The following is a 27,993-nucleotide window of genomic DNA, read 5'->3' as shown; positions in this document are numbered from 1 at the left end:
GCCTTTACAAGGTTTGATATTAATCGGACAAGTGCTTCCCAAGTTATGGCCATTTATTTACCAACCAATGACAGGAACCGTTGCTGCGGCCATTTTTTATCAACCAATGACAGGAAGCGTTGCTGCGTAGCTGTGGTCGATGGGGAAGAGAAACTCAGCCGCGTTCGCCATTACGGGTTTTTTTCTCTCTCTCTTCTCTTCTCTTTGTGTTTTTCCTTGTGAAAAGACAAAATACGTTGGCGCTAATTGAATAATTGGGCATTAAAAGCCTCCGCATTCTTGCCCTGGACGAGGAAACAAAGAAGAAGCTCCGTTTCCTCAGCGATGTTGTTTATGAAGAGGTGCTAACGAGATAAAGGTGTGTACAATGTACATGGAGACGATTTTATTATTATTTATTTATTGAAGAAAAATTGTTCCGAAAATAATTTAACAAAAGAAGTGCACAACTTCTTTTTGTTTCCAATTGTCAAAACGCTGTGGCCTTTGGAAGTGTTAAGGAATTCAGCTCTACTCAACATGCTTGTCAACGAAATACATCTCAATTTGGTGGTAAAAACGATTCACAACGACGGGTTTCCTTACTCATTGCTCTGCAGTCTGCATTCAACTCCTTCATTTGTCATCTCATTGACCTCATTTCATCTATCTATAATTCCAGCAGTGTGTGTGTGTGTGTGTGTGTGTGTGTGTGTGTGTGTGTGTGTGTGTGTGTGTGTGTGTGTGTGTGTGTGTGTGTGTGTGTCTGTGTGTGTCTGTGTGTGTCTGTGTGTGTCTGTGTGTCTGTGTGTCTGTGTGTCTGTGTGTCTGTGTGTCTGTGTGTCTGTGCCCACTGTTTCCTGACAACCACTGGTCCGATCTAATTGAAACTTGCCAGATATATTGCTGGGGACCTGAGTTTGTGCCTTTTCAAGATTTGATATTAATCGGACAAGTGATTCCCAAGTTATGGCCATTTATTTACCAACCAATGACAGGACACGTGCTGCGTAGGCGTGGCCAATGCGCCATTTAGTTACCAATCACAGGACACGTTGTTGCGTGGGCGTGACTGCGGAGGCCGGTGCACGGCCGGCCGACGATGACGTCACGTGCCGTGCTGGTTACGATGGGGATCGATCGGTGCCTTAGTTACCGTGGGGTAGGAGTGCCATTGGTAAATGGCAGCGAATGTCATGGCAAGCAAAGACAGTGAGGTGAACCTGTTTTTAATTAACTCTGTGTGTAAGTATCACAGCAGTTGTTACTTCAATACAAGCGATAATTCGTTGAATGATGTGAACATTCCGTACGGGCACGCACTACTTTTGGATAGTGATGACTTACTGTATTCTAATAATTTCTCGATGTCTTATCCGCATTTATAGATAAACACAATGCCCCAATCCAGTCGTCGTTTATGAGTGAAGGAATGGCCTGTGTAGTTGTTTGAAAGTTTTTTTGGTTTTTTTTGCATGTACGGCCACGCACGTATGGGTACACGAGAGCGAAGGAACGGCCTGTGTGGTTGTTGTTTCTGGCACGTGGTTTGAAAGTTTTTTTTTATATTTTTTTTTGTATGTACAGCCACGCACATATGGGCACGCACGTACGGCCATGCACGTACGGACACGCACGTACGGCCACGCACGTACGGCCATGCGAGAGCGAAGGAACGGCCTGTGTGGTTGTTTCTGGCAAGCGGTTTTAAAGTATATATATATATATATATATATATATATATATATATATATATATATATATATATATATATATATAATTTTTTTTTTAGCACGTACAGCCACGCACGTACGGGCATGTGAAAGCGAAGGAACAGCTTGTGTGGTTGTTGTTTCTGGCACGCGGTTTGAGTTTTTTGGCGGGGGGGGAGGGTTTGCACGTACGGCCACGCATCTACGGGCATGCACTCGTTGAGGTAATTGGTGATCATGTGAAAGATCTTGCATGGTTTCTTATGTTAACATCACCTTTGGAGGAGAAAAGTACTTCCTGATTGAAGTGGGGTTAAGCAATTGCTTCACTCTGTCTGTCTGTCTGTCTGTCTGTCTGTCTGTCTGTCTATATACGTCATTCTGTGATTGAGGAATTATTACTTTCGCATTCTGCAAAAGGTTATGTTTTGTTCGGCGTGTATTTATTTATTTATTTATTTATTTATTTATTTATTTATTTGTAATCTTGTGATTCGTATAACTCAAAAAGTATTAAACCGAATTGCATGAAATTTGGTGGGATGATTGGTTATTAGCCAGGAAGCATTCGATTAGATTTTGGGATCGTTCGGGTCAAAGGTCAAGGTCAAGGTCACGAAAAGGTCAAAATCGTCTTTTTACGATAACACGGTCAATTTTTATTCAATTTGCATGCAACTAAGCCAAAATGTTCAGAATTCAACGCCTCATCTTGTGATATGCAATATGACACAATGACGCCCATACTCTTGTTACCGGTTAGGGGTCAAAGGTCAGGGGGGTCACGACCTTGAAAACGAGATTACCTTCTCTTGTTGAAACGTTGTATTCACCGAGCTTGCGAGTGAAGATTCGCCAAAACGACGTGAGTTGATTGTTGTTTAGTCCGTAGCCCCCAAAAGTCGGGGGGGGGGGTCATGACATTATAGATATGTGGTTTGTGTCATAAGACCATTCATATGAAACCAGTTCCCCACACTCATACCAAGAACAAAAAAAGTAGTGACGGCGAAGGTATGTGCTCTATGAGTGCCCGTTCTAGTTTCATATGAATTGAATTTTGTACTGTATTTTGAATATTGTAGAACAAGAATCGGACCACGAACCAGCAGTTGAGCAGTGCTTTGGCTCTGAAATTGGCAAAATGTATGGAATATCATCCTAATCACGCATGTGCAGAGAGGAGTTAGATAATATTTTCACTCTGTCTGCCTGCCTGGCATTCAAATATAATTGAAAATCATTCCAAACAGGAAACTAACTGTTTTTAGGGACGTCTTAAAGGGCACAAATAACAGGCACGAAGAATTAGTTTAACCTGTTAAATAAGGTGGTGTAAAAGACAGTGCTTATACCCTTTTTTTCCCCGGAAACTTCGTAAAAACTTCCAAAAAAGTTTTTTTAATATACTTTCTCCAGCCTTTAAAACCCATATTTTATTTAAATTGAACTATATACTTGAACGCTGTGGAACACAAATCACCTTGTTGTCACTTTCAAAAACCCTTCCGTTTAGCAGTACTCGGACAAAAATATTTATGCTGTCTCATGCCCTGAGGGCAGAGTAGCTGTGTGATTCAGCATTCAGACAAATATGGCAGAGTGTAACACTGCTTGTTTAGTGCTAAACGCAACAGAACAGTTTAAAAAAAGCCCTTCTCATGTCCTTTTTGTCAAGACTGCATGGGGTGACGTGTCCTGTGAACTCTGTAGGTTTAAATTCGGGTTGGGGATAAAACAGAACTCGACACTGCAGGGAGAATAAGGTGACTCAGATGGATCCTGTGAGACACTTGTGCAACTACAAGCACTCTATTTTACTATAATGATGGTAACCGTACAAATACAATCAACGTTCAAAATGTTCTCAGATTGGGTTATTCTTTGGCACCCCACAGCGCCGTATGCTCATGACGAGTGGAAACATGCAGGTGTATGCTTGTTCTATTTGATTATTTTCATTGTTTGTTTGTTTTAGAGTGTACTATATTATGCAGAAGACCACAACGTCATACAATCATAAATCTTATGAAGATTGATCATTGACATATTAAATGGATCCTTTTATTAAAACTTTTTCGTCACAAGAAACTGGCTCTGGAAAGAAGAAACAAGAAACTGGTCAACCCTCTTGTAAGAAAGTCATTCCTCTTGCGTCACTGGATGTAGCTTTCATTGTAAAGATATCTCAACTTCACCAAGTATCTCCTTGAGCAGCCACCTTGAATTCCATATGCTCACTGCCTCTGAAAGAGAAGAAAATATACAAAAGCCTCCTGTTGCACACACCTTAAGTCTGTCTGACTCGGTTCAAGTCTTTTTGGAAGAAGCTTGTACGAGTGCACTGCATGTGGTATTTAGACCTGTGTTGTTGAACCATCAGGGGAGCAATCATCCCTTAAACAAGGAAAGATTCGCTTTACATCGCTTTCCTGGTCAGATTACAGGACACACCACGTTTCACACAACCTCAGATTCAAAACAAGGCTCGACAAACAACTGTGTGATTGTTAAAGCCTTCAGTTGCTGGACTTGCTTGCATGCTATAGACACGACTCTTTGGCTGCAGGATTCAAAGCAGACAATCCAAATGGAGCAAGGTGTATGTACTTTTGGGGATCTCTCTATCAGGGGCCTATGATGTATGTAGAAATAAGGCAAGTTTGTTTAATTTACGTATTTGTGTCCAATGTATAGCTATTGATGCATAATTCCTTTAAAGCATCATAAATGCTCAAGCAAATTGCCTTTGGGTTTTCTTTCCCTTTCCGTATACATGATTGAGGCTCGTGGAAGAGCTAGAGCAGAATGGAAGGGAACAAAATGGAAAGGGGTAAACATCAACAGCAGAGTATAAGTACCAGTGAGATCAAGGGGAGAGGGAGAAGGACATATAGGGGCGAAGAAGCTGCACACAAGCTGAATGAAACACAGCAATAAGAGGAAGGGGATGGCGGGGATGAAACAGAAAAGGAACAAACGAAAATGTGTTGGGGGGGGGGTCAGAATAACCTGGAAAAGGGGAGTTCTTGGGAATGGGGTCATTTGGGGTAGACGAGATCATGTGTATGGATTGGGATGACCTGCGGTAGTGTTGAACAGCTGTCTAAGTCCAGGAGGGAAGAATGGGACGGAACAAACTGGGGAAGTTGGTTCCACAAAAATGTGCTGGCACCGGAGATTGTCCTATAGGCTTCCTCGATCCACTGCGATGTGAAAAGTTAAAAGTAAAATGCCAGGAGAGTCCAAAACATCTCCCCCAATCTTGAAGGAAGGAATGGTTCTGTGAAAGCCAAACTCGGCCCGGTTGTTAATCCTTTTCTCGATGTCGTTTCCAGGCAGTTTCACATTCTCTCCGGAGGTGAGCGAGTTTCCCGATGCCATTGGAAGAGATCACATTATTGGCTCTGACACTCTTTCAAAAGGAAAACATCTCCCCCTCCCCCAACCCATTATAATGAGATAAAAGCAAGCAACAGGTCCAACAATATATAAACAATAATACAAGGACAGGAAAGGACACAAGAAGAGCAGATAAAGGGTAATTCATAACACCAACAATAATTCATAACACCAACAATAAGCCAAGAGAAAGGAAGATTCGAGGTCAGCGATCATGTATGTCCCTGCTGAAATGAAGCAGTAATATGAAAAGGTTAACAGAACAAGGGGTTAAACTTGTCCTATCGATGTAACTTCAATCTGCACGGAAATCGGAATATCAAATCCAAATATTAAGTAAAGAAAGAGCAGAATTTATGGAGATCACAGCAACCCCACCACTCACACAACCTCTTCTTCAATCCAGAAGATAAGGGAAAATTCCTCACAAAGAGATGGAAGTTCACCGAACAAGTGGCGATCGATTGCCAATGTTATATTTTACTTATTGATTAATACTGTACCTGATATCATTGTCTCTGTTCACCTTAATGATCCACTTGGTGGCATTGTGACTGCTCAGGGTACCTCACTACCTGATCTATTTTCCACACGAAGCTGCTACCTTGAAGCTAAGACAGGAAGTTCATCAGGTCACCGGAATGCAATGACCAACTCTTTTGAAAGGTATTTGAATTTCACTGCTCATATCAATGGTGGTAGATGTATTCATTGGGCATACAGCGAACCTTCCTTTTTGAAATAATATTCGACTCTATCTTTACCGTCACAATAAAAAATAACACCGGTGGTCAAACCTATATACAAACGGAGCATTTATGGCTGGCTTTTACAAAAAGGGACCTTTAGTTTGAATTATTCTACAACGGTAAAGACAAAATAAAAAGACGCTGAAAGTTAAAGGAGAATTCCAGCTGTTTCATGTAAACCTGTAACGTATATACTGTATGATCCAGAAGTAATGTAAGCTTACAGGTTGTCTTACTCGTGGGGTCTGACTGGTCAATCCTTTTCCATCGACATATTAGCACATGTACATTTAGATACATGTGTACAGTTAGCACATATACACACGTGTACAGTTAGCACATATACATTTAGATACATGTGTACAGTTAGCACATATCCAGTACAGTTAACACATGTACATTTAGATACACGTGTAGAGTTAGCACATATACAGTACAGTTAACACATGTACATTTAGATACACATGTACAGTTAGCACATATCCAGTACAGTTAACACATGTACATTTAGATACATGTGTACAGTTAGCACATATCCAGTACAGTTAACACATGTACATTTAGATACATGTGTAGAGTTAGCACATATACAGTACAGTTAACACATGTGCATTTAGATACACGTGTACAGTTAGCACATATGCAGTACAGTTAGCACATATACATTTAGATACACGTGTACAGTTAGCACATATACATTTGGATACACTTGTACAGTTAGCACATATGCATTTAGATACACGTGTACAGTCAGCAAATTTACATTTAGATACACATGTACAGTTAGCACATATACATCTAGATACACGTGTACAGTTAGCACATATACATTTGGATACACTTGTACAGTTAGCACATATGCATTTAGATACACGTGTACAGTCAGCAAATTTACATTTAGATACACATGTACAGTTAGCACATATACATTTAGATACATGTGTACAGTTAGCACATATACAGTACAGTTAGCACATATACATCTAGATACACGTGTACAGTTAGCACATATACATTTGGATACACTTGTACAGTTAGCACATATGCATTTAGATACACGTGTACAGTCAGCAAATTTACATTTAGATACACATGTACAGTTAGCACATATACATTTAGATACATGTGTACAGTCAGCAAATTTACATTTAGATACACATGTACAGTTAGCACATATACATTTAGATACATGTGTACAGTTAGCACATATACAGTACAGTTAGCACATATACATCTAGATACACGTGTACAGTTAGCACATATACATTTGGATACACTTGTACAGTTAGCACATATGCATTTAGATACACGTGTACAGTCAGCAAATTTACATTTAGATACACATGTACAGTTAGCACATATACATTTAGATACATGTGTACAGTCAGCAAATTTACATTTAGATACACATGTACAGTTAGCACATATACATTTAGATACATGTGTACAGTTAGCACATATACAGTACAGTTAGCACATATACATCTAGATACACGTGTACAGTTAGCACATATACATTTGGATACACTTGTACAGTTAGCACATATGCATTTAGATACACGTGTACAGTCAGCAAATTTACATTTAGATACACATGTACAGTTAGCACATATACATTTAGATACATGTGTACAGTTAGCACATATACAGTACAGTTAGCACATATACATCTAGATACACGTGTACAGTTAGCACATATACATTTGGATACACTTGTACAGTTAGCACATATGCATTTAGATACACGTGTACAGTCAGCAAATTTACATTTAGATACACATGTACAGTTAGCACATATACATTTAGATACATGTGTACAGTTAGCACATATACATTGAGATAACGTATGCCTTCTCATTCTCACATACATATCTACCCAGCAAGGAAACAAAGAAACGCTTGTCCGAGGCCTGGACTCGCAGCTTTGGTCCGCACTTCATTTCAAGAGTCAGGTCGTGTGGATTCGATTCCAGACGATTGTTCTGGAGATCCTTCAGGCAGGTATTTTTTTTGTTTTTTGTAGTTTGTATCATGAAGCGAGCTGTATCTTTCGAGCAGACATTTAGCTGGCTGCTCGCTTTCCCTCATTGAGGTCTAAGATCCCATGAAGCCTTTCGAAAAGGATATCACATTGTGTTTCGGTGCCGTGCATGATTGTAAAATTTCCGCTCCGGTTAACGATGCATTCCGCGGTACGCTGGAGTGATTGCATGGCTACCTGCCCAAAGTTAATTTTCAGGTGTAAGATCGCTCAGAATTCAGACCCATCTGGGTCGCCTTGACGCTTTGCACCTGCTGTGTGAGATAAATCTTGAGAGGACTGGGGGTGAATAAAGGAGTGTGATGAACGAGCATCAGATTAAAGATTCTGGGGATTGTCAATGGCGGGAGCTGTGCGAGGGATCGTTTCCCCCCCCCTCACCTCCACCTCCCCCAAACCCATACTTCCTCCACTATCCTGTACCGGCCGTGGGGTTTTCTCTGTACATGTGGCTTTCAGGTTTGTCTTGTGCTCTTAGGCTGGCATACAAAGCGCACGTTTTCACGTTACGTGGCGTATTCGAGAATATTATAATACAGTTACAGGTGTTCTTCAGGTAAAGCTGATGACGCTTGTACAAGTTTGATCATTTTGAAATGCGATGCTTTCGATTTGACACCATGCTTCATTATTATTCCTTCGTAAATATTATTCTTTCTTGAACAGTGTGAGGTGTCCGCATTTTATTAATTGAATTAATTTAACATTCCGGTGGATTCAAGGACACCAGGTATGAGGAGATCGGAAGAATATAGTATGAATGTCTCGAAGCACATAAATCCTCAATATCCATCATCGATTCCCTTGTTTGGTAGATTACCCATAATTTCTTGTTCCACCTGAAATTGTTGTCCGTTCTTGTAACATGGCTCAATCTTACATATCCAGGTGAAGCTCCATGATGGAGGTCGTTTTGTACACATTGTATGTATATAAGGTACTGCACCTGTAATGTGGAACCACTGATTAAAAGTGGTTGTGAGCCGAAAAACAGATCTCGATGCAAACACCGGTCAGTTGCGGAGGTGTATCTACGATTGTAAAATCCTACTTGCTGTTTGGTAACACCTGTAAACACATTATAGCTTCACCGGTCTGTCTATCAATAAAAATAAAAATAATAAAAAAAAACAAACAACCAATGCGTGGAGAGTTGCAGGAACTCGTGGGAATATAAACCTTGAACCATGAATATGGGAATATCAACTCCAGTCACTCCAGCATACCGCGGAATATCAACCATGAATATGGGAATATCAACCAAATGTAAACGATTTCACGATTTGTGGTTGCCCGAGAGACCGGAGGTATGTATGTACAGGTATACGCATTGATCACTTTCTACCCGTTTGAGACGCAACAATTAAAATCCTTTATTTAAGAGTAACAGTTATATTTGTATACCTATACTAAGAAACTGATTCACTTGAAAGCAAGTGATCAATTTTCCCACCGATCAGCTGGGTTCCGTTCTTTGTGGAGGTTTCGACCCTCTTGGCCCAGAACCTCTCCAAACTGTAGGTCGACAGCCTCAGGTGTGTCCATGCAATCAGTGAATCCAGTAATGCAAAGTCATGATTCAAACTTTCTACCTCCAGCATATTTCAATAAAGCACGCACTTTCCGTAATTGAGAGCTAAAGGTATTATACATTCCGAACACTGCACACATTCCATTACATCACTAGAAGGGCACTTGGTAGAGCATATACCTCCACCAGGATGATTAGTTTATGTTTTGTATCCCACTGATCGTCTGGTTCCAGATTCGGACCTGAACTAAAATTTAATCGGCTTGTTCTTGTCACCTAACCAACTCATCCACCAAGTTTCGTCCGAATCCATCCATAACTTTCTCAGATATGATGCTACATGCCGTTATAGCCCCATCACTCAATGGTAAAAAATTACTTTTAAAATTCTCCGATCCGGATCCCGATTCGGATCTTCACTAAAATTGAATCAATTATTTATTGGTTTACACCCAACCTGCCCATCAAGTTTTGCCCGAATCCGTCCACAATTTTTGAGATATTGTGCTATGTATCGTTTTAGCCCCATCACTCAATGGTGAAGAATTTCTTTTTAAATTCTCGGATCCGGATCCCAATCCGGATTTTCACCAAAATCTAATCAATTAGTTCTTATCACAAACCTAAGCTCTCCACCAAATTTCGTCTGATTCCGTCCTCAACTTTTTGTGATATCCTGTTCACAAACAAACAAACAAACAAATGAAATTGCTCGTTGAAAAGGAATTGCCGGAATAACTTTTTCATATCTCCATGATCTCTGAAAAAACAAAAACCTGGAAATCAATTTGGTTCTTATAAGTCGATAGTGCTGCTGTTTAATGAGTTATAGCACTTAGTTTAGTCATGATCATAACTTGGAAGTCAATCGAACTTGAAATGGCGTTTTTATCGCAATTTGAAATTTTTGACCCGACGCCCCTGACATTCGACCCCCAACCGCTAAGAAGGGTGTTGGTCTGACACCCCAATGAGACATATGGTTGGATGCAGTATTGGAAGATGCACATTTTGGATTTGGTTTGAATAGTGGGGCAACTTAGCTAAATATAGCATAACAATTGTGCATTTTGTGAGGAAAGCACCAAATTTGGCACACTAGTAGCCTATCATTTTATGAACAGATTTGGATATTGGGCCATCTCAAAATTTTTGATGGCAGTGAAAAATGGCTGCCACAGCCATCAGCGGCTGAATTTGAGATGGCCCAATATCCAATTGTGTTCATAATATGTTAGGCTACTAGTGTGCCAAATTTGGTGCTTTCCTCACAAAATGCACGATTGTTATGCTAAGTTGCCCCACTAGAAGTCGATATGACCATTTTAGCGGACATTATTGCGAAAATAAGAATTGCGGTGACCTTGACCTTGACCTTTGACCTAGATTTGCCAAAAACGACAAGTGTCTTAGTTGGACCATGACTGACGTCTGTACCTAGTTTGGTAATGATCGCTGAAACGGTGTGGCTGCAACAGGGTAAACAAACCCACAAACAGACAGACACACAGAATGACACACACAACCAACTGACATAATTGCCGAAATCCAAAGGATTCCGGCAATTTACAAACAGACAGACAGACACACAGAATGACACACACAACCGACCAACATAATTGCCGAAATCCGAAGGATTCCGGCAGTTAACAAGAAAGATGTCATGCACAGCACGAGACTTGCGAAATCCCTAAAACAAATTTGACCTTAAAAACTCATTGGTGGTTGAATTCAATGACCAAATATGCAAATCCTCTTCAAATTTCAAATCAATCATATGAAAATTGAGGATTTTAGAAATCTCACCTAAGTTGTTGACGTTTGGCCTAAGTTGACCTCAAAAACAATTGGTGGTTGAATTCAGTGATCTGATATGCATATCCTGCTCAAATTTAGAGTCAATGGGCTGAAAATTGAGGATTTGAGAAATTTGAGAAAGTTGTTGACCTGTGATCTACGTTCACCTTTTGACCTCAAAAACCATAGCTTCTTGCTTATGACTAACTCTACCATGTGGTTAAGTTTCATGAAGATCAGTTTCTATTGTGACCTGCAGGCGATTGACATCCAAACAGACAGAACAAGAAAAAGAGAAATCAGAGATTGCAGACCCTCACCATGACTTGTTTCGTGTCTTGTATTTTGTGTGGTGTTTGTGTACTGGTGTGTTCCGTAATTAATAAGAGACAAAACTAGAACTGCCACTTTATAACAGCTGACAGCGATGACCGGGTACCAAGACGTTCCACATTGATGCAACCCTGCTTTGATTGGACACTTGACCCTGATCCATGGCATTTATTATTATTCAATATAATTTAGAATGGGATTCAAATAAATTCAATTGAAATCAAATGGAAGACCAAATAGGTACAGTCCTGCATTGGAGTAATCAGAAGGAATCCAAACAAGCAAAAAACAAAGATGACATCATCAGGAGGAACCAGGATAGGATTCACGTTTCAGTTGTTACTCCTCTACCCTCAATCCCATCCAGGCACAGCCAAGTGAGCCTTAGTCAAAAAAAATCCCCCCCCCCCAAAAAAGGAACCCATATCAAAAAAAAAAAAAAAATTCTTGCTGCCAGATCATGCATCCAATCAAGTTCAAATTTAAAACATTTATTCCACATCACGACTAGATCATAATTGTGAAGTTTTACTTCAATTGATTAAGCAGTTTCAGAGAAAACATTATTTAATATTTTCTTCAATCCAATATGGCTGCCAAACCATGTGACCCATGATGTCATATGTGTGAACCTTTTGTTCCTTATGGATAGGCGGTCATATGTGTGAAGTTTCGCTTCGATCTGTTCAGCCATGTCAGAGAAGATTTTTGAAAGTTTTTTTTTTTGTTTTTAAACAATATGGCTGCCGAATCTCGTGACAGATGACGTCATAATTTTTTTTTTTTTCTGTGAGCCATTTTATCACTCGATGACCCTCAAAATTTTTCATACTGATCAGTTGCAGCGTTCTACGCCTGCAATTATGACGTCATAAAAAATCACACTTATTCCCCATGACGAGTACTTGCCATGTGTCAAGTTTAAATTTTTCTTTGGTGTGGTTTCAGAGATAGAGGTCCAAAGTTTTTCTATTTTTCCAACATGGCTGCGACACGACGTGACCTATGACGTCATCATTATCTATAAAACATTGTACATGGGTAGCCGTTCCAATGGTGAAAATTTGTCTCAATCCGACAAGCGGTTGCGGAGAAAAACACAAGTTCTGTGCAGACAAACAAACAGACAGACAGACAAACAAACAGACCCAAATGTAATACCCTCTCCTTCAGCGAGGGTAACACACAAGAGCAACCAATACACTTTTAAAGTGTTCAATTTTCGCAAGTAACAAACAAACAAACAGACAAACAGAGAGGTCGGTGAAAACATAACCACCAACCAGCTTCAGTGGCGGAGGTAACAATACATTACCTGCACGGATACATGCCTTCCTTACCTGCGACATGACACACGCAGCCTACCTCCATTAATTATACGTGCACATCCATTTTGCTTTACCCAGCACGAACTGAGCTGTTATTCAAATACGTGCAAGAACGATCATTTTAACGGATTTTAAAAAATGCTCGACTGCGTCTTCTTGTAAACCCCCTTACTTGTCCTGATCACTGGGAATGGTTCAACATTTCATTACAGTACTTCATCCATACATTAAATACTCTGTCTGTGTCTCTCTCTCTCTCTCTCTCTCTCTCTCTCTCTCTCTCTCTCTCTCTCTCTCTCTCTCTCTCTCTCTCTCTCTCTCTCTCTCTCTCTCTCTCTCTCTCTCTCTCTCTCTCTCTCTCTCTCTCTCTCTCTCTCTCTCTCTCTCTCTCTCTCTCTCTCTCTCTGTCTCTGTCTCTGTCTCTGTCTCTGTCTCTGTCTCTGTCTCTGTCTCTGTCTCTGTCTCTGTCTCTGTCTCTGTCTCTGTCTCTGTCTCTGTCTCTGTCTCTGTCTCTGTCTCTGTCTCTGTCTCTGTCTCTGTCTCTGTCTCTCTTTTCTCGTTAAAATGTACCAAAGGTGTGGGTCCGTCAGAAAGACGAAATTTCTAATGATCGTTCGTGTGTGTTTGATTGGAGTGATGTAAATCCATGATTATCGATCTGTCCCGCACGTGCCATCAAGCTTGGTGAGTTTCCCAATACTCGTGAGTTGAGGGAAGCCTTTGTAGTGCAGTGGACTAAGGTCGACTGATTTAAATGAATAAATGAATGAGTTAATGAAGTTTTTTTTTGACCGTGACAGAAGCAATTTAGTATTTATTGGACGTTGTGCTCTTTCTGAGCTCACGTCCCTCTTGCACCAAATGGATCGCCGGTTGAAGAGCGACGTCCAAACGATCCTCTTTTGATTTACATCTTCATTTCTTCATATTTTTGATCAAGGAAGGAGAAATAATTCGGAAAAGATAAATGTTATCAAAGCAAAGGTTGATCTGATCCCTGAATCACCATCTTTGGTCCCCAGGAGGTGCGTGTGTCACGATCCCAGTGTCTTGATGTGAGAAGTCGCCAACGAGCCGCTCATTCGGCACGAGTTACACGGGGTCCCTGCCCCCTGGTATTACTCGCACAACTTCCTTCTCCTCTTCGTTCCGATCGACCGAGTCCTCCCGGATGACTGCGTCATACTGTGTGTGGTTTCATGTGTACGGAGCATGTAAACTGCGGACCAGTTTCTTCGTCCCGCGTGTATTGCAAGCAGCGATCGTTCTGATTGCCATGACGCTCGACCGAACGCGCAACCTCCCTCTCCGCTCTCCATGAGCCTCGACCAAATATGCATTCCCCCTCTCCACCCTCCAAGAGCCTCAACCAAACATCAAACTCCCCCCCTTTCCGCTCTCCATGAGCCTCGACCAAACGTGCATCCCCATTGTCTAGTCTCCATGAGCCTTGACCAAACGCGCATACCTGCCCCAACCTGTGAGTTGCACCACCACGAGAGCAGGACAAGCAATTGGCGATGATCGAATGTTTCCGTCGTGTCTGTTCCATCCCCATGAGAGTTTGTGTCGGTAACACACGCTCGAGAGAGCAATTCGTGCGCTGAACTTGAATGTGTCACAATAACGTCATCAACGTCGTCACTGCCATCGGTATGAAGAGTGATCGTCGTCATCAAGGAGTGCAACGAGAGATCTTGAACATGATTGCGCGCTTTACCTGTGCATTCCCAATGTGCAAACCGCTACTTTGTACGTGCTGTGCGCTTGCACTGCCGTACTGTGTTCCGGTTGTGTGTACGTGTGCGCGGAATTGCATGTACGTGCGATTCACGGAATTTGAAGGTTTCAGTTTTTAGGTTATCACGTGGTCTTTTTTTTCAACCAGAGCCGCAGCGACGACTTGCACGACCGTCGCCAACAGAACCGACGCTCCCGGGCCCGGGACTCGGAGTGCCGTGGCGTTTCCAGCCCGGTGCGGGACAAACTCGGGGTGCGGTTTGGCCGCTCCATCGGAACCACAAACACGAGGCTTGGGTGCTTTGAACGCGGCGGCCAAAGGCTGCAGAGAGGCAGGGTACGGATGTTGGCACAGGCACGTGTGTGCGCCGACTGTACACGGGTACAAACCCATGAGGTCTGCGATGATCCGTGCGTTCGTCAACACGCGCTGCTTCGACCGCCTATCCCTGTGAGCCCCGGGGCTACAAAAACGAGTCGCGACTGGGGAGACCTTCACGGGGCGTTATCACGCAGAGGGGGGGTTTAAGGGTGTACGAGGACGACGAGGAGGAGGAAGAGAGGAGGGGGGAGTTATAGTCGAGGCGGGGGCAAGGAGGTACGTGGGAGGAGGCGGGGGATATGGAGGGAGGCTATGAGAAACCGAGGGGTCTGCGATCAGGCGATCAGAGCGCGCTGACAGGACTCGGGACACAAGTTGCAGCTTCGGCCCGGACTCCGGGCTATGCCCAGTGGGACTATGATACTGGACGTCTTGGCGAACGGGACAACATTCAACGCTCCAGCGGGTGAGTGTGTCCCAGCACGCACACTTTGTTGTTACTGCACATCTTTGCATACGTGCTGTGTACTTGCACCGTGTGATTGCTGCTTTGTAGGCTCCACTCCGTGAGTTCGCACGGTGTGCTCATGCTTTATACATGTTTGGCGCTCGCAAGCTCTGCTGCAGTTCCACATTGTCTGCGTGTCTGGCGTTTGCGAATATTGGTCTGAGTTCAACTTCCGATACCGTGGAGTTAACAATGAAATCCCCCCCCCCCCGGCACTCTGCTGGTAACACATAATGACCCCGTGACCAGGACCAGGACATAAATACTACACGAAACGAGTGTCTAATGCATACACTATGCTGACGAACACACACACACACACGCACACACACACACACACACACACACACACACACACACACACACACACACACACACACACACACACACACACACACACACACACACACACACACACACACACACACACACGGGTGCAGTCGCTTGATTATTATTAATATGCGCAACAGACTCGATCGGCGGCTGCGAAAATACATCGTAACTTGGATTATATTGCTGGAGAGATGTGGATTATGTTGATAGGCAGAGAGGTGTGCACTATATTGATAGGTTTGCAGAAACATGGGGATTATATTGATAAATGAATGTGGGTTATATTGATTGGCAGATATCTGGATTTTATTGATTGGCAGATCTGTGGATTATATTTGATAAGTAGGCAAATACAGGTGGATTATATTGATAGGTTTGCAGAGATATCTGGATAATATTGATAGGTTTACAGAGATGTGATTAATATTGATAGGCAGAGAAATCTGTATTATATTGATAGGTTTACAGAGATGTGGTTAATATTGATTGGCAAAGAAATCTGGATTCTATTTATAGGTAAACAGAGAGATGTGGATTATAATGAAAGGTAGAGAAATGTGGATTATATTAATAGATATGGGGATTATAGTGATAGAGATATGGGGATTATAGTGATAGAGATTATGGGGATTATATTGATAGAGATGGGGATTCTTGTGATCAAGATATGGGGATCATAGTGATAGAGATGTGGGGATTATCATGATAGAGATGTGGATAATAGTGATGGAGGGATCTGAATTATATTGATAGTGATCATGGTAGGCAGATATGTGGATTATATTGATTGGCAAGGATGTTGATAAAATTGATAGAGATGTGGATTATCGTGATAGAGATTGGGATCTCAGCAGATATGTGGATTTTATTGATTGGCAGAAATGTTGATTTTATTAATGGGCAAAGAGGTGAGAGAGATAGAGAGATAGAGAGAGAATATTATATTATATTGATAGAGATATGTGGATTATTTTTCTCGTGAGATGGGGATTATATTGATAGAGAGATGTGTATTCTGTTGATAGATGTGGATTATATTGATATGCAGATATATGAATTATATTGATCGGCAGATATGTGGATTATATTGATAGATATATGAATTTTATTAATTGGCAGAGATTTGGATTATCTTGAAAGCCAGATATGTGGATTATATTGCTAGAGAGATGTGGATTATGTTGACAGAGAGATGTGGATTATGTTGACAGAGAGATGTGGATTATGTTGACAGAGAGATGTGGATTATGTTGACAGAGAGATGTGGATTATGTTGACAGAGAGATGTGGATTATGTTGACAGAGAGATGTGGATTATGTTGATAGAGAGATGTGGATTATGTTGACAGAGAGATGTGGATTATGTTGACAGAGATGTGGATTATATTGATAGAGAGATGTGGAGTATGGTGATAGAGAGATGTGGATTATGTTGAGAGAGATGTGGAGTATGTTGATAGAGAAATGTGGAGTATGTTGATAGAGAGATGTGGAGTATGTTGATAGAGAGATGTGGAGTATGTTGATAGAGAGATGTGGATTATATTGATAGAGAGATGTGGATTATATTGATAGAGAGATGTGGATTATATTGATAGAGGGATGTGGATTATATTGATAGAGAGATGTGGATTATATTGATAGAGGGATGTGGATTATATTGATAGAGAGAAGTGGATTATGTTGATGGAGAGATGTGGATTATATTGATAGAGAGATGTGGATTATATTGATAGAGAGATGTGGATTATGTTGATGGAGAGATGTGGATTATGTTTGTGGAGAGATGTGGATTATGTTGATGGAGAGATGTGGATTATGTTGATAGAGAGATGTGGATTATGTTGATAGAGAGATGTGGATTATGTTGATAGAGAGATGTGGATTATGTTGATAGAGAGATGTGGATTATGTTGATAGAGAGATGTGGATTATGTTGATAGAGAGATGTGGATTATGTTGATCGAGAGATGTGGATTATGTTGATCGAGAGATGTAGATTATGTTGATAGAGAGATGCGGATTATATTGAAAGACAGAGAGATGTGGATATATATATATATATATATATATATATATATATATATATATATATATATATATATATATATATATATATATATATATATATATATATATATATATATATATATACATGGATTATATTGAAAGACAGAAAGATCTGGATTATATTGAAAAATAGATGTGGATTCTCTTGAAAGGCAGAGAGATGTGGATTACATTGATAGATGTGGATTTTATTAGTCGGAGAGCAGATGTGGATTATATTGATAGGCAGAGATCTGCGCGAATTTACTCCCTCATGAAGAATAAAAATCAATTTTATTGTAATTTTGTAATGATTGTGCGGACAATATTGTGCGGACACAAGAATGACTCCCTGAGCTTCTCTAATACTGAGTGGGGTATTGTCAGATATACAGTACTACTGAGTGTACCCCAAACTTACGGTTAGTATATTGTGTGTATGCTCTGTGTGTAAAGCTCATACATTCCACGCATACTTCGTCCATGCAGTGAGTACAGTGCACCCTATGCGTACACATCATACATCCCATGCATACGATTCGTGCTCGCAGGTAGTCCACTGTGTGCTTACTCCGTGTGTATGGTTCATACATCTTGCGTGTATCTCATGCATACAGTGAATAAACCCTGTGTGTACACTTGGTACATCCCATGCGTACGGTTCGTAGATCCCGTGCTTACGGTCATGCGTAAAGTTCATCCATCTCACGCATATATCATGCATATAGTTAGTACACCAATGTTTGCACTTCAAAAGCATTATGTGGTGCGCGTACATTCAAATGTATGTCGTGGGATTAAAGGTTCATCGATTAGTTCATACAGTGATTTATTTCTTGATTTATGTAGTTACGATATTTATTATTTTAGTCATTCTCTTTTATTATCTGTTCATTATATTATTTGTTCTCTTTTATAATTCATTATTTTACGCATTTTATTTTATGATATTTTATTGTAGTTGTTCTCTTTTATGATCTACCATTCTGTTCGTTCTCTTTTCATGAGTAATTACTTTGTTTGTTCTCTTTTATGTTAATTTTATTCATTCTTTTTAGATTTACTATATTATTCGTTCTCTTTATTATTTTTATATTATTCATTATTTGATGATTTATTACATAAGACCTCATTTTATGATTCATTTTACCAATTCCCTTTTATGATCAATTATTATGTTTTATTATTTTGTTTTTTTCTCTTTTATGATTTATTATATTATTCGTTCTCTTTTGTAATCCAATATGTTATTCGTTCTCATTTATGGTTTATTAAGTTGTTCGCTCTATTTTATGATCCATTATTTAGTCGTTCTTTTTCATGGTTTATTATATTCTTAATCTCTTTTATGACTTACCATCTCATCAGTTCTCTTTCTGATTTTTTTAAAACTTAATTTGCTCTTTTAGGATTGCATATTTAATTCCTTCTCTCTTTATGATCAATTGTATTTGTTCCCTTTGAGGATCAACGATTATATTTGTGCTCATTTTGGTTAATTTTTTTACTTGTGTTCTTTTTTTGGGGGTTATTAATTTATTAATTCTCTTTTATGATCGATATTATTTGTTCTCTTCTCTGATACAATATATTATTCATTCTGTTTTATGGATTATTATCTTGTTTAGTTCCTTTTATGATCCATTATTGTGGTCATTCTCTTTTCTGATAGACTGTCATTCTTTCTTTTTATGTTTGTTATTTCTGTTGTTCTCTTTTATGGTTTATTATTTTATAAATTATATCTTGATTTACTATTCCATTCTCTTTTTTGTTCCTTATATTATTTACTATTTCGTTCATTATTATTATATTCATCTTTTATGTTCATTATTTTATTTGCTCCCTTTTATGATTTTTTTTCTCAAAATAATTCTCTTTTGAATGGTGTGCTTGTGTTTCGCACACTGTTTTCCTGTTTAAATTTTCTTTTTTCCTCTTTATAGACAAAGTACAAAATTCATTATTTTATTTGTGCTCTTTCAGAATTTCCTATTTTATTAGTGCTCTTTTCAGGTTAATTCTTTTATTTGTGCTCTTTTCGGATTCATTATTGTATTTGTGCTCTTTTCAGAGGAATTATTTCGTCCTATTTTTAGATTTTGCATGCAGGGCATCAATGTGTGCGCCATTCCTTGCAAAGACGTTAAATTGGGTGTCCCATCTGTTAACATTATTTGGTTTCAGATCCAATTTTGTCCTTTGCAAACAGCAGATGACTTATTTCTGACATACTAAACAAATTACAAATTCTTCAACCGTCATTCAAATGTCAGGTCTGTCCAGCTAGTTCATAGAAGACTTGGTTTGTATGTATGTATTGAGTAGTAGATGTGTAAAGATAACTGTATAGAGCTCTAACAGGGTTGCAATAAATAATTTTTATTGAACATAAGTGCTTGAATTGCAGAGGTGCCTGCGTGCTCATACATGCAGGTTCAATGCACGAGACGTGCGCAGGATGCACAAGGCCCATTGGAGAGAAGTTCCTGTTGCGCGTGAACGGTTCGTCGTGGCATGAGCGCTGCGTGCGGTGCACGGCATGCCGAGAGCCGCTGTCACGTTCTTGCTTCGCACGTGAACGTCGCCTCTACTGTCGCCGTGACTATGAGAAGTGAGTTGACCTTGTGGGTGAGACTCATACCCTGATGAGGGTGTTCGGGGGATTGATTGCACTGTTTCATATTATTATATGTGACGATATAAACATGATAAATGCTTTGTGTAATAATCATAATAGCCAGTACAATGAATATTTATCGTTATACAATTCTGTCACACATTAGCAGTCTATTTCACGTTGACTGTAATTCCTTACTTGCAGTGAAAATCGCACGATGTAAATACACCATTGTTGTTTCTGTTCATTCTGACTTTACTATAAGCCTGTTGACTCATTTACCGCTCTAGTAGGAGTATGTGTCTACTGATTGGGTGGCTTGTGCGGTATAAATACAAGCTCCACCATTATTTAATATCAGAGATGTCTTTGTTGTAAGAGTTCAGTGGAAGAGAAATAAAGGATATATCTCTCATGCTCTGTAAAATCCTCTTTATTTATTTACTGATGACTCCATCCTCTGCCATGGCATCCATCATCATTCAGATTGGCAGGCAGTCACTTACCTCTCTCCTGTCTTCAGATCTTGATAAAATCACAAGCTCGTCAAACACTTGGAATGTGTCTTTCAATCCTGACAAATCTCACACTATCACTCTCTCTCTCCAAAAGGAGTGTCTGGCAAACCATCTCATCTACTTTCTTAACCATGCTCTTGAAGAAGTTCACCCGCTCAAACTCTTGGGTCTCACTATCAGTCATGAACTTTCTTAGGCAAACCACATTTCAAAGTTGGCTTCCAAAGCCAGCCGCCGACTGGGCATCCTACGTCATGCAAAGTCCTTCCATGGCACACCTGAACTCTTATCCACATACAAGGCCTTCACCCACAGCTTTAAGGAGTAATCCTGTCCCCTCTGGGCTCGCGCCCTTGCTTCACACGTCACTCAGCTTTATGCCATGAAAATCAAGGCCTTCAAGATTATTGGAATCTCCTATGACAAAGCTGAGTCTATGGGCCTATCATTTTGCCATCACAAACAGGTCAGTGGTCTCTCTGTCTTCTACCGCCTCCTTTCTATTCTTGCACCTTTTGTTCTTCCCCCCTCCCCCACCCCACTCCCATGTTTCTGTAGGGTGCACACAGTCCACCAGCAACTCCCTTCTGGAGAAACTCCCAAAATCCAGAATCACTGCCCACCCCCACTCATTTGTTCCTCTTTTTGTTTTCCTGCCTGTGGAAGCAACTTTCACATTTTCCTCAATCTCATTCTTCCCTCTGGGTGTTCATGGCAGCTGTTCACCACCATCTCAGATCGTCCCCAATTCAAAACCATTATCTTTTCTACCCTCGTCCATCCTCCCCCCCCCCCCACTGCACCCTTTCCACGCAAGTGCCCCTCCTTCCAAATTTCCAGTCTTCCCTTCCTGAGAGTTTGCTTAGTCTGTATCCAAATCATCCATCCCTTACATCCTCACCAACCCCTCATTCTTACCAACATCCCTTGTTTGTCAGTCTGTCTATTTTGTCCTTCAGCTCTGCTATTGGTGTTTCCCTCCTCTCTTTCTGCTGTTCCTTTTGGTCTGTTGCATCCTTATCCATTCTGTGTTTTAGCTTTTCCATGAGCCTTGACTTTATTCACAAAAATACCTAAAATAACAAGGAAAAAAGAGAAATAATAAAAAAGGAATGAATTATTTTCGAATATTTAATGAACGACCCAATGTGCAGAAGACACTTAAACAATTTTTTTTTAATACACAATAAAAATCTTTCAAAAGTGAAACTTCTTTCATGTTTGAGAGTTAACCAAATTGTCTCGCCTTTTCAAAGGTTCAAACGACAAAGTCATATAGGTAATCATGTCCTTTGCAGTTGTCATCTGCCCACGTTTAGTGGTCCCGTCATTGAAGTTGAAGTCTCTCCAAAGGAAGAACTTGCACAGAATTAATTGGTTTCTCTCTTTAAAAGCAGAGGGGCAACAAATGGATTTTTATTTTCTATTCTTTGATCATCCTTCGTAATAGATGAATTTGTAAAGATATTCCATGTGATGATAAATGCTGGACTCATGCCTGTTTGTTGTTCCCCTCTGAGCGCATAGCTCATGATGTTGGGATTGGGAAGATCCAGGTGATCATTTTCATAAGTTTCGGTTGTTTGGGTGACTCCTCACCTACTTTGAGAGATCATCACCTTGGACAGACTGGCTGCTACCTAAGAAGTACCTCCAAACCTTCTCTTTTCTCCATTATTAAATGAACAAAAAGAATGTATTATCCAACAAATGAAAGAGGACGCACACATTGAAGGGCCAGTAGGGAGGGCTTAGGACTGCAGGGGCTGTGAGGAGACGCTGGAGCTGGAGGGCCTGGAGATGATGGGCTGTACGAGTGTCATGACGAGGAGTCCTTTGGTTAAGCAAACATCGCTGTGATGTCTGAGAGAAGCACAGCAACCCACTATCTACCTGGAGGCATTGTAACTGAATTTTAACTGGAGTTCATTTAATGGTTTGGGATTGTCTGAACGTTTTTGTCTCTTGTCTCTTGTCTCTTGTGTCTTGTACCCTGGTGACAATTCCTCCTGGAGCACGTAACACTAAATTCTCACTCAGTAAGATTGTAACCACGTGATCCTCACGGTTTTGTAAACATCATCCGATCCTCAACTGCAGCAACACCTTGTGTTTCTACATTTCCAATTGTCAGAACCATGACATTGTGTGCATTGCAAGGTATTGGACTGTGGCCCTGTCTTAGCTTTCAATGGCATAAATGTCTGATTTCATTTGTGAGATTAACCACAGAATAACCAGTCATTCACATTTATGTTTTGTGGGCATGAGGAAGTGAGTTTATAAACTAGAACGGCACTCGGTACAGCTCATACCTCTGCCTAGGTTGAACAGTTTACGTTTTGTATCCCACTGATGGGCTGGATCTGCTGAGCTAAACGAAAATCTCATTGGCTTGTTGTTGTCACCTAACCAATTCACCCACCAAGTTTCGTCTGAATCTCTCCATAACTTTTTGAGATATCGTGCTATATATAGTTTTTAGCCTGATCACTCAATGGTGAAGAATCACTTTTAAAATTTTTATATCCAGATTCAGATCTTCAAAATCAAATCACATCTTTTTGAGATATCCTGTTCATAGACAGGCACACAAACAGACGGACAGGATGTGAAAACTTAACCGCCGGCCACCTTAGGTGGCAGAAGTAACAAGGAGAGTCATGTATAACTGGTACAAATTTAGATAAATCTTTGTAACATGAAAGATTCACCACAAGGAACTTGGATCCGGAAGAAGGCCATTTGACCCATCAGGCCTGCACTACCTCTATACGACATTAATTCAATGTAAGTTTATCAATTTAAAGTCACTGGGGGCGAGAGGTGGGAGTCGTAGAGGAGTGGGGATGAGGACAGTGGGTAGGCACAGACATCACCAACACCATCATGACCCAAACATGTTATGGTTATCTCCTCCATATCACTCAATGTTTCTGTGAATTTACCATTACCAGTCTCTGTAATAGAAATATACTGCACCTTGTCCCACTAGTTGAAAAAGTAACCTAGATGTACACAAAATCCAAGGTGCTTTCTTGTGGTGTACAGGTGTGATTTACCTAGTGTTGCGGTGTAACTGTAACATTGTACCTCGGTGGCTTCTGAATGTTCTCTGTGTGATTTGTTAGTGAGTGACAGGAGAGTCTCTGACAAAGTTAAATTGGTTACAGAATCGCTCTTACAAGAGGAAACGGATTGCACGTCATGTAAAAACATTTTGACATGCCTGTACTTTTCTGAAACGTGCTTGGTCTATCTCATGTAGGTTTGTGAAAAGGTTTTCATCATAGAATTAAAAAGAACTACATGCGCATGAGAAGCCAAACTACTCGTAGTGTCCCCAAATGTGACAACCTGATGTGAGTTAGTTTTAAAAGAACTATGCAATATGGGACTTGCAAAATGGCATATGAATGCTAATGAGACCTTTCGCAGCTGAGCTGTGTGTGCGTTTTTAGTGACTCCCTTCTACGAATTGGCACATTTTTAACCTGCCATTGCTACCGCGACTTCTAAGTCAAATAGTCTTTTTTAACATAATGTTCAGCCTTTAAATGAGAGAGGTTGTTAACCATGATTAATAGTAAGTATAATAATTTTAAATGTTGATTTTAAGCTTACACTGGCATTCACAATCTCCAGATATGACCTCCCCATCTCTGTTAAGAAGCACCCAAATCAGATATGGTATATCCCTCAGGGAAGTCTGCTTGATACATCCAGCTCCCACGTAAATAATAGCTGGCACAGGTTTTGTGTATTTTCACGTCGCAAACACAGCTTTGTTGACGTGTTGGTAACCATTACTTTGTTATTAATGATGCATGGCGTCATCTTTCCAATTGCGGATGTCCATGAAATATATCACAAAGCCTGCCATGTTCACATGAGGTACTCGCACAAGGTTCAAAGTCCATTCGCTGGTAGATATCTGTCTGGGGTTTGGGTAGAATGCACCCATACACAGTCCGGGTCTTTCACTGGCCTACAATGTCGGGAGTTTTTGCAATATGAGCAGCTGCAAGATCTCAGCTTCTTGGGTGAGCTGACAATGTTCTCCAACTCTTTCATTGTGCAGAGGTATACCCCTTTCTCTCAGGTACTTTTCCAAGTATTTTTGGCTTCTTTTCGAAGCTTTGTGAGTCTTTTCAGGGAACAATTCTTATCTCGCAAGCATGATATTCGTAACATGCCTCAATCAACATTGCTGAGAAGGGGTTCTGTGCATGTGCACCCAGAATTCTGGCACAGATTACATCATTTCGAAAGTCCCGTATTTTACGAGGTCACCGATATGGGATTCTGTGAATTTTGGAAAATTATTTGTGTGCATGTCAGTACTCATCACGTGCAGTACCACGACGACTGTAGGTTGTATTTGAGCAAATTTAGACCGAGCCAGTTTGGTAAAGTACTCTTCAGCTGTACACAAGACTTTAACAGAGAGAGCAAGCATATTATATAATGTATACTTTACATGTTTGTTTGTATGGAAACTTACATAAATTTATAAATAAAAAGTGAAGAGTTTTTAAACTCGTATCTGGCATTGAAAAAGCAGGGAACCCTCAAAAGGCACCCAGTATATCGATGCTTCGAAGCATCGACAGGTGTAACATTAATTACACAGAGGTGGTTTGTTGAGGCTAAATGTGGGAACAGAGCAAGAAAATAAAAGGAGGAAAAATAACGGGTGGAGTACAACGATGAAAGGACACATAATGTACCCGAGCAGACAAAACATCCCTTTCTTATACACACACACACACACACACACACACACACACACACACACACACACACACACACACACACACACACACACACACACACACACACACACACACACACACACACACACACACACACACACACACACACACACACGTGGTGTTTAGGATGTGAAGTTTGTGTGGGGGGGGAGCGATGTTCGCAGGTATGGAGAGTGACGCTTGCAGGAGGGATAGCAGCGCTCACGGGAGGGGTCGCGACATTGGCGAGAGTGGTCGCGATGCTCACATAGGGAATGTGATCATTATATTGTGGGGGGCAATATGTTGTTAATTTTATTTTGTGGAAGGGTTGGTGTTCTGCCTTTTAATATGCCATATTTGCCTGGTCATCCTACGTCTCCCTGAGGATGTTAAAGAAATCCTATTGCAGGCATATGTCATGCATGTCCCATGTAGACCACACCAGGTCGAGCAAGCAGATTATCTATTCCGTGAAGGTCGTTATCATCGAGCTGCGGGGTTTTTTCTCCCTCAATCTCTTAATAACATTCTAATTGTCCAGAGACTATAGCTGAGTTTCCAGAAGGTTTGGATCCAAATCTTGAATGTTGCTGTCTTCGGTTGGATTTGAACCCACAACCCCTAGTATATCAGTTTACTGCCATCACCATGACACCACCACCTGGACGCAGAGAGAGGAGGGAGAGGCGATGGGAGGGAGATGGAGAAGAGGACACACACACACACACACACACACACACACACACACACACACACACACACACACACACACACACACACACACACACACACACACACACACACACACACACACACACACACACCGACAAGTGAAGTCATTGTGTGGTTGGTTGTTGTAGTTATTTTCTGATTGGTGTTCATAGATGGTACACAGGTTATTTCGACTTTTCGACACACGATATATCATTTTACAAAGTAGAATAACCACGCAGTCACTGATATGGGTTATGAAATGAACACCGTGTAATTTCATACCCAAGGTAAAAAATTTCCTTCGATTCTTGTGTCCTTCATTTAACAAACAATGCATTTGAATACTACAGTATTATACAGTAAGTAACTGTTCTTACGATGGATTGTTTAGTCTTGACTGCAAGATCCTAATGGAGCCCTAGAAGCTTTGCGAATATACCATGGGGTTTATTCATATCACCATAGCAACGCTGCACATACCATATAGAGCACGTGCTTCCGACTCCACGAGACCTCCTTACCCAAAAGTTCTACATTCCGTACAACTGTAATCAAACTTTTATTCTTCATGATTGTTCAAGTTTGAATATACATTATTTGAAGAGTTAAAAAAAGAAATTATTCAAAATCTGAATTCTTGTCGATTAAACATCGACACTGCAACTCATTGACTCTCACAATCACCACAGTGTACTGTGGTGCAAACATGAACTGTGATATAATGCACAGGTTATTGAAATGTGATAAAATACCATGAACCATGATACAAGAACCATGGTATTACACTTTGAGAAGGGATTAAACACCATGAGCAGTGATATAATACCATGAACAGTGAATAAATACCATGAACAGTGATATAATACCATGAACGGTGAATAAATACCATGAACAGTGATATAATACCATGAACGGTGATATAATACCATGAACAGTGAATTAATACCATGAACAGTGATATAATACCATGAACGGTGAATAAATACCATGAACAGTGATATAATACCATGAACGGTGATATAATACCATGAACAGTGAATAAATACCATGAACAGTGATATAATACCATGAACAGTGATATAATACCATGAACGGTGAATAAATACCATGAACAGTGATATAATACCATGAACGGTGATATAATACCATGAACAGTGAATAAATACCATGAACAGTGATATAATACCATGAACGGTGATATAATACCATGAACAGTCAAATAATGCAATGAATGGTGATATAATACCATGAACAGTGATATACCATGAACAGTGATATAATACCATGAACGGTGATATAATACCATGAATGGTGATATAATACCATGAACGGTGATATAATACCATGAACGGTGATATAATACCATGAACGGTGATATAATACCATGAACAGTGATATAATACCATGAACAGTGATATAATACCATGAACAGTGATATAATACCATGAACAGTGATATAATACCATGAACGGTGATATAATACCATGAACGGTGATATAATACCATGAACAGTGATATAATACCATGAACAGTGATATAATACCATGAACAGTCAAATAA

The 27,993-nt window shown here is 40.3% G+C and overlaps 1 protein-coding gene across 2 annotated transcripts; it reads left to right on the top strand.

Moving 5' to 3' along the window:
- Positions 1-1,091: 1,091 nt before the first annotated feature.
- On the top strand, positions 1,092-27,374 carry LOC147026669 (LIM homeobox transcription factor 1-alpha-like). 2 transcript variants are annotated; one of them, XM_085882356.1, is made up of 4 exons: positions 1,092-1,196; positions 5,656-5,759; positions 7,723-7,843; positions 20,261-20,383. In XM_085882356.1, exons 1-4 carry the CDS (start codon positions 1,161-1,163, stop codon positions 20,324-20,326), a joined length of 327 nt encoding a protein of 108 aa, XP_085738482.1. In that variant the 5' UTR covers positions 1,092-1,160; the 3' UTR covers positions 20,327-20,383. The 2 variants fall into 2 exon arrangements, with proteins under 2 accessions (XP_085738482.1, XP_085738483.1); XM_085882357.1 differs by lacking the exons at positions 1,092-1,196; positions 5,656-5,759; positions 7,723-7,843 and adding an exon at positions 15,231-15,400 and having other exon boundaries at positions 20,261-27,374.
- The last annotated feature ends 619 nt before the right edge of the window (positions 27,375-27,993 follow it).

This window comes from Eptatretus burgeri, chromosome 5 (genome assembly GCF_056783735.1).
Source record: "Eptatretus burgeri isolate ZD-2024b chromosome 5, Ebu_testis_v1, whole genome shotgun sequence".
Taxonomy (NCBI): domain Eukaryota; kingdom Metazoa; phylum Chordata; class Myxini; order Myxiniformes; family Myxinidae; genus Eptatretus; species Eptatretus burgeri.
The sequence above is the reverse complement of the archived record's forward strand: the minus strand, read 5'-3'. Positions and strand labels throughout refer to the sequence as shown.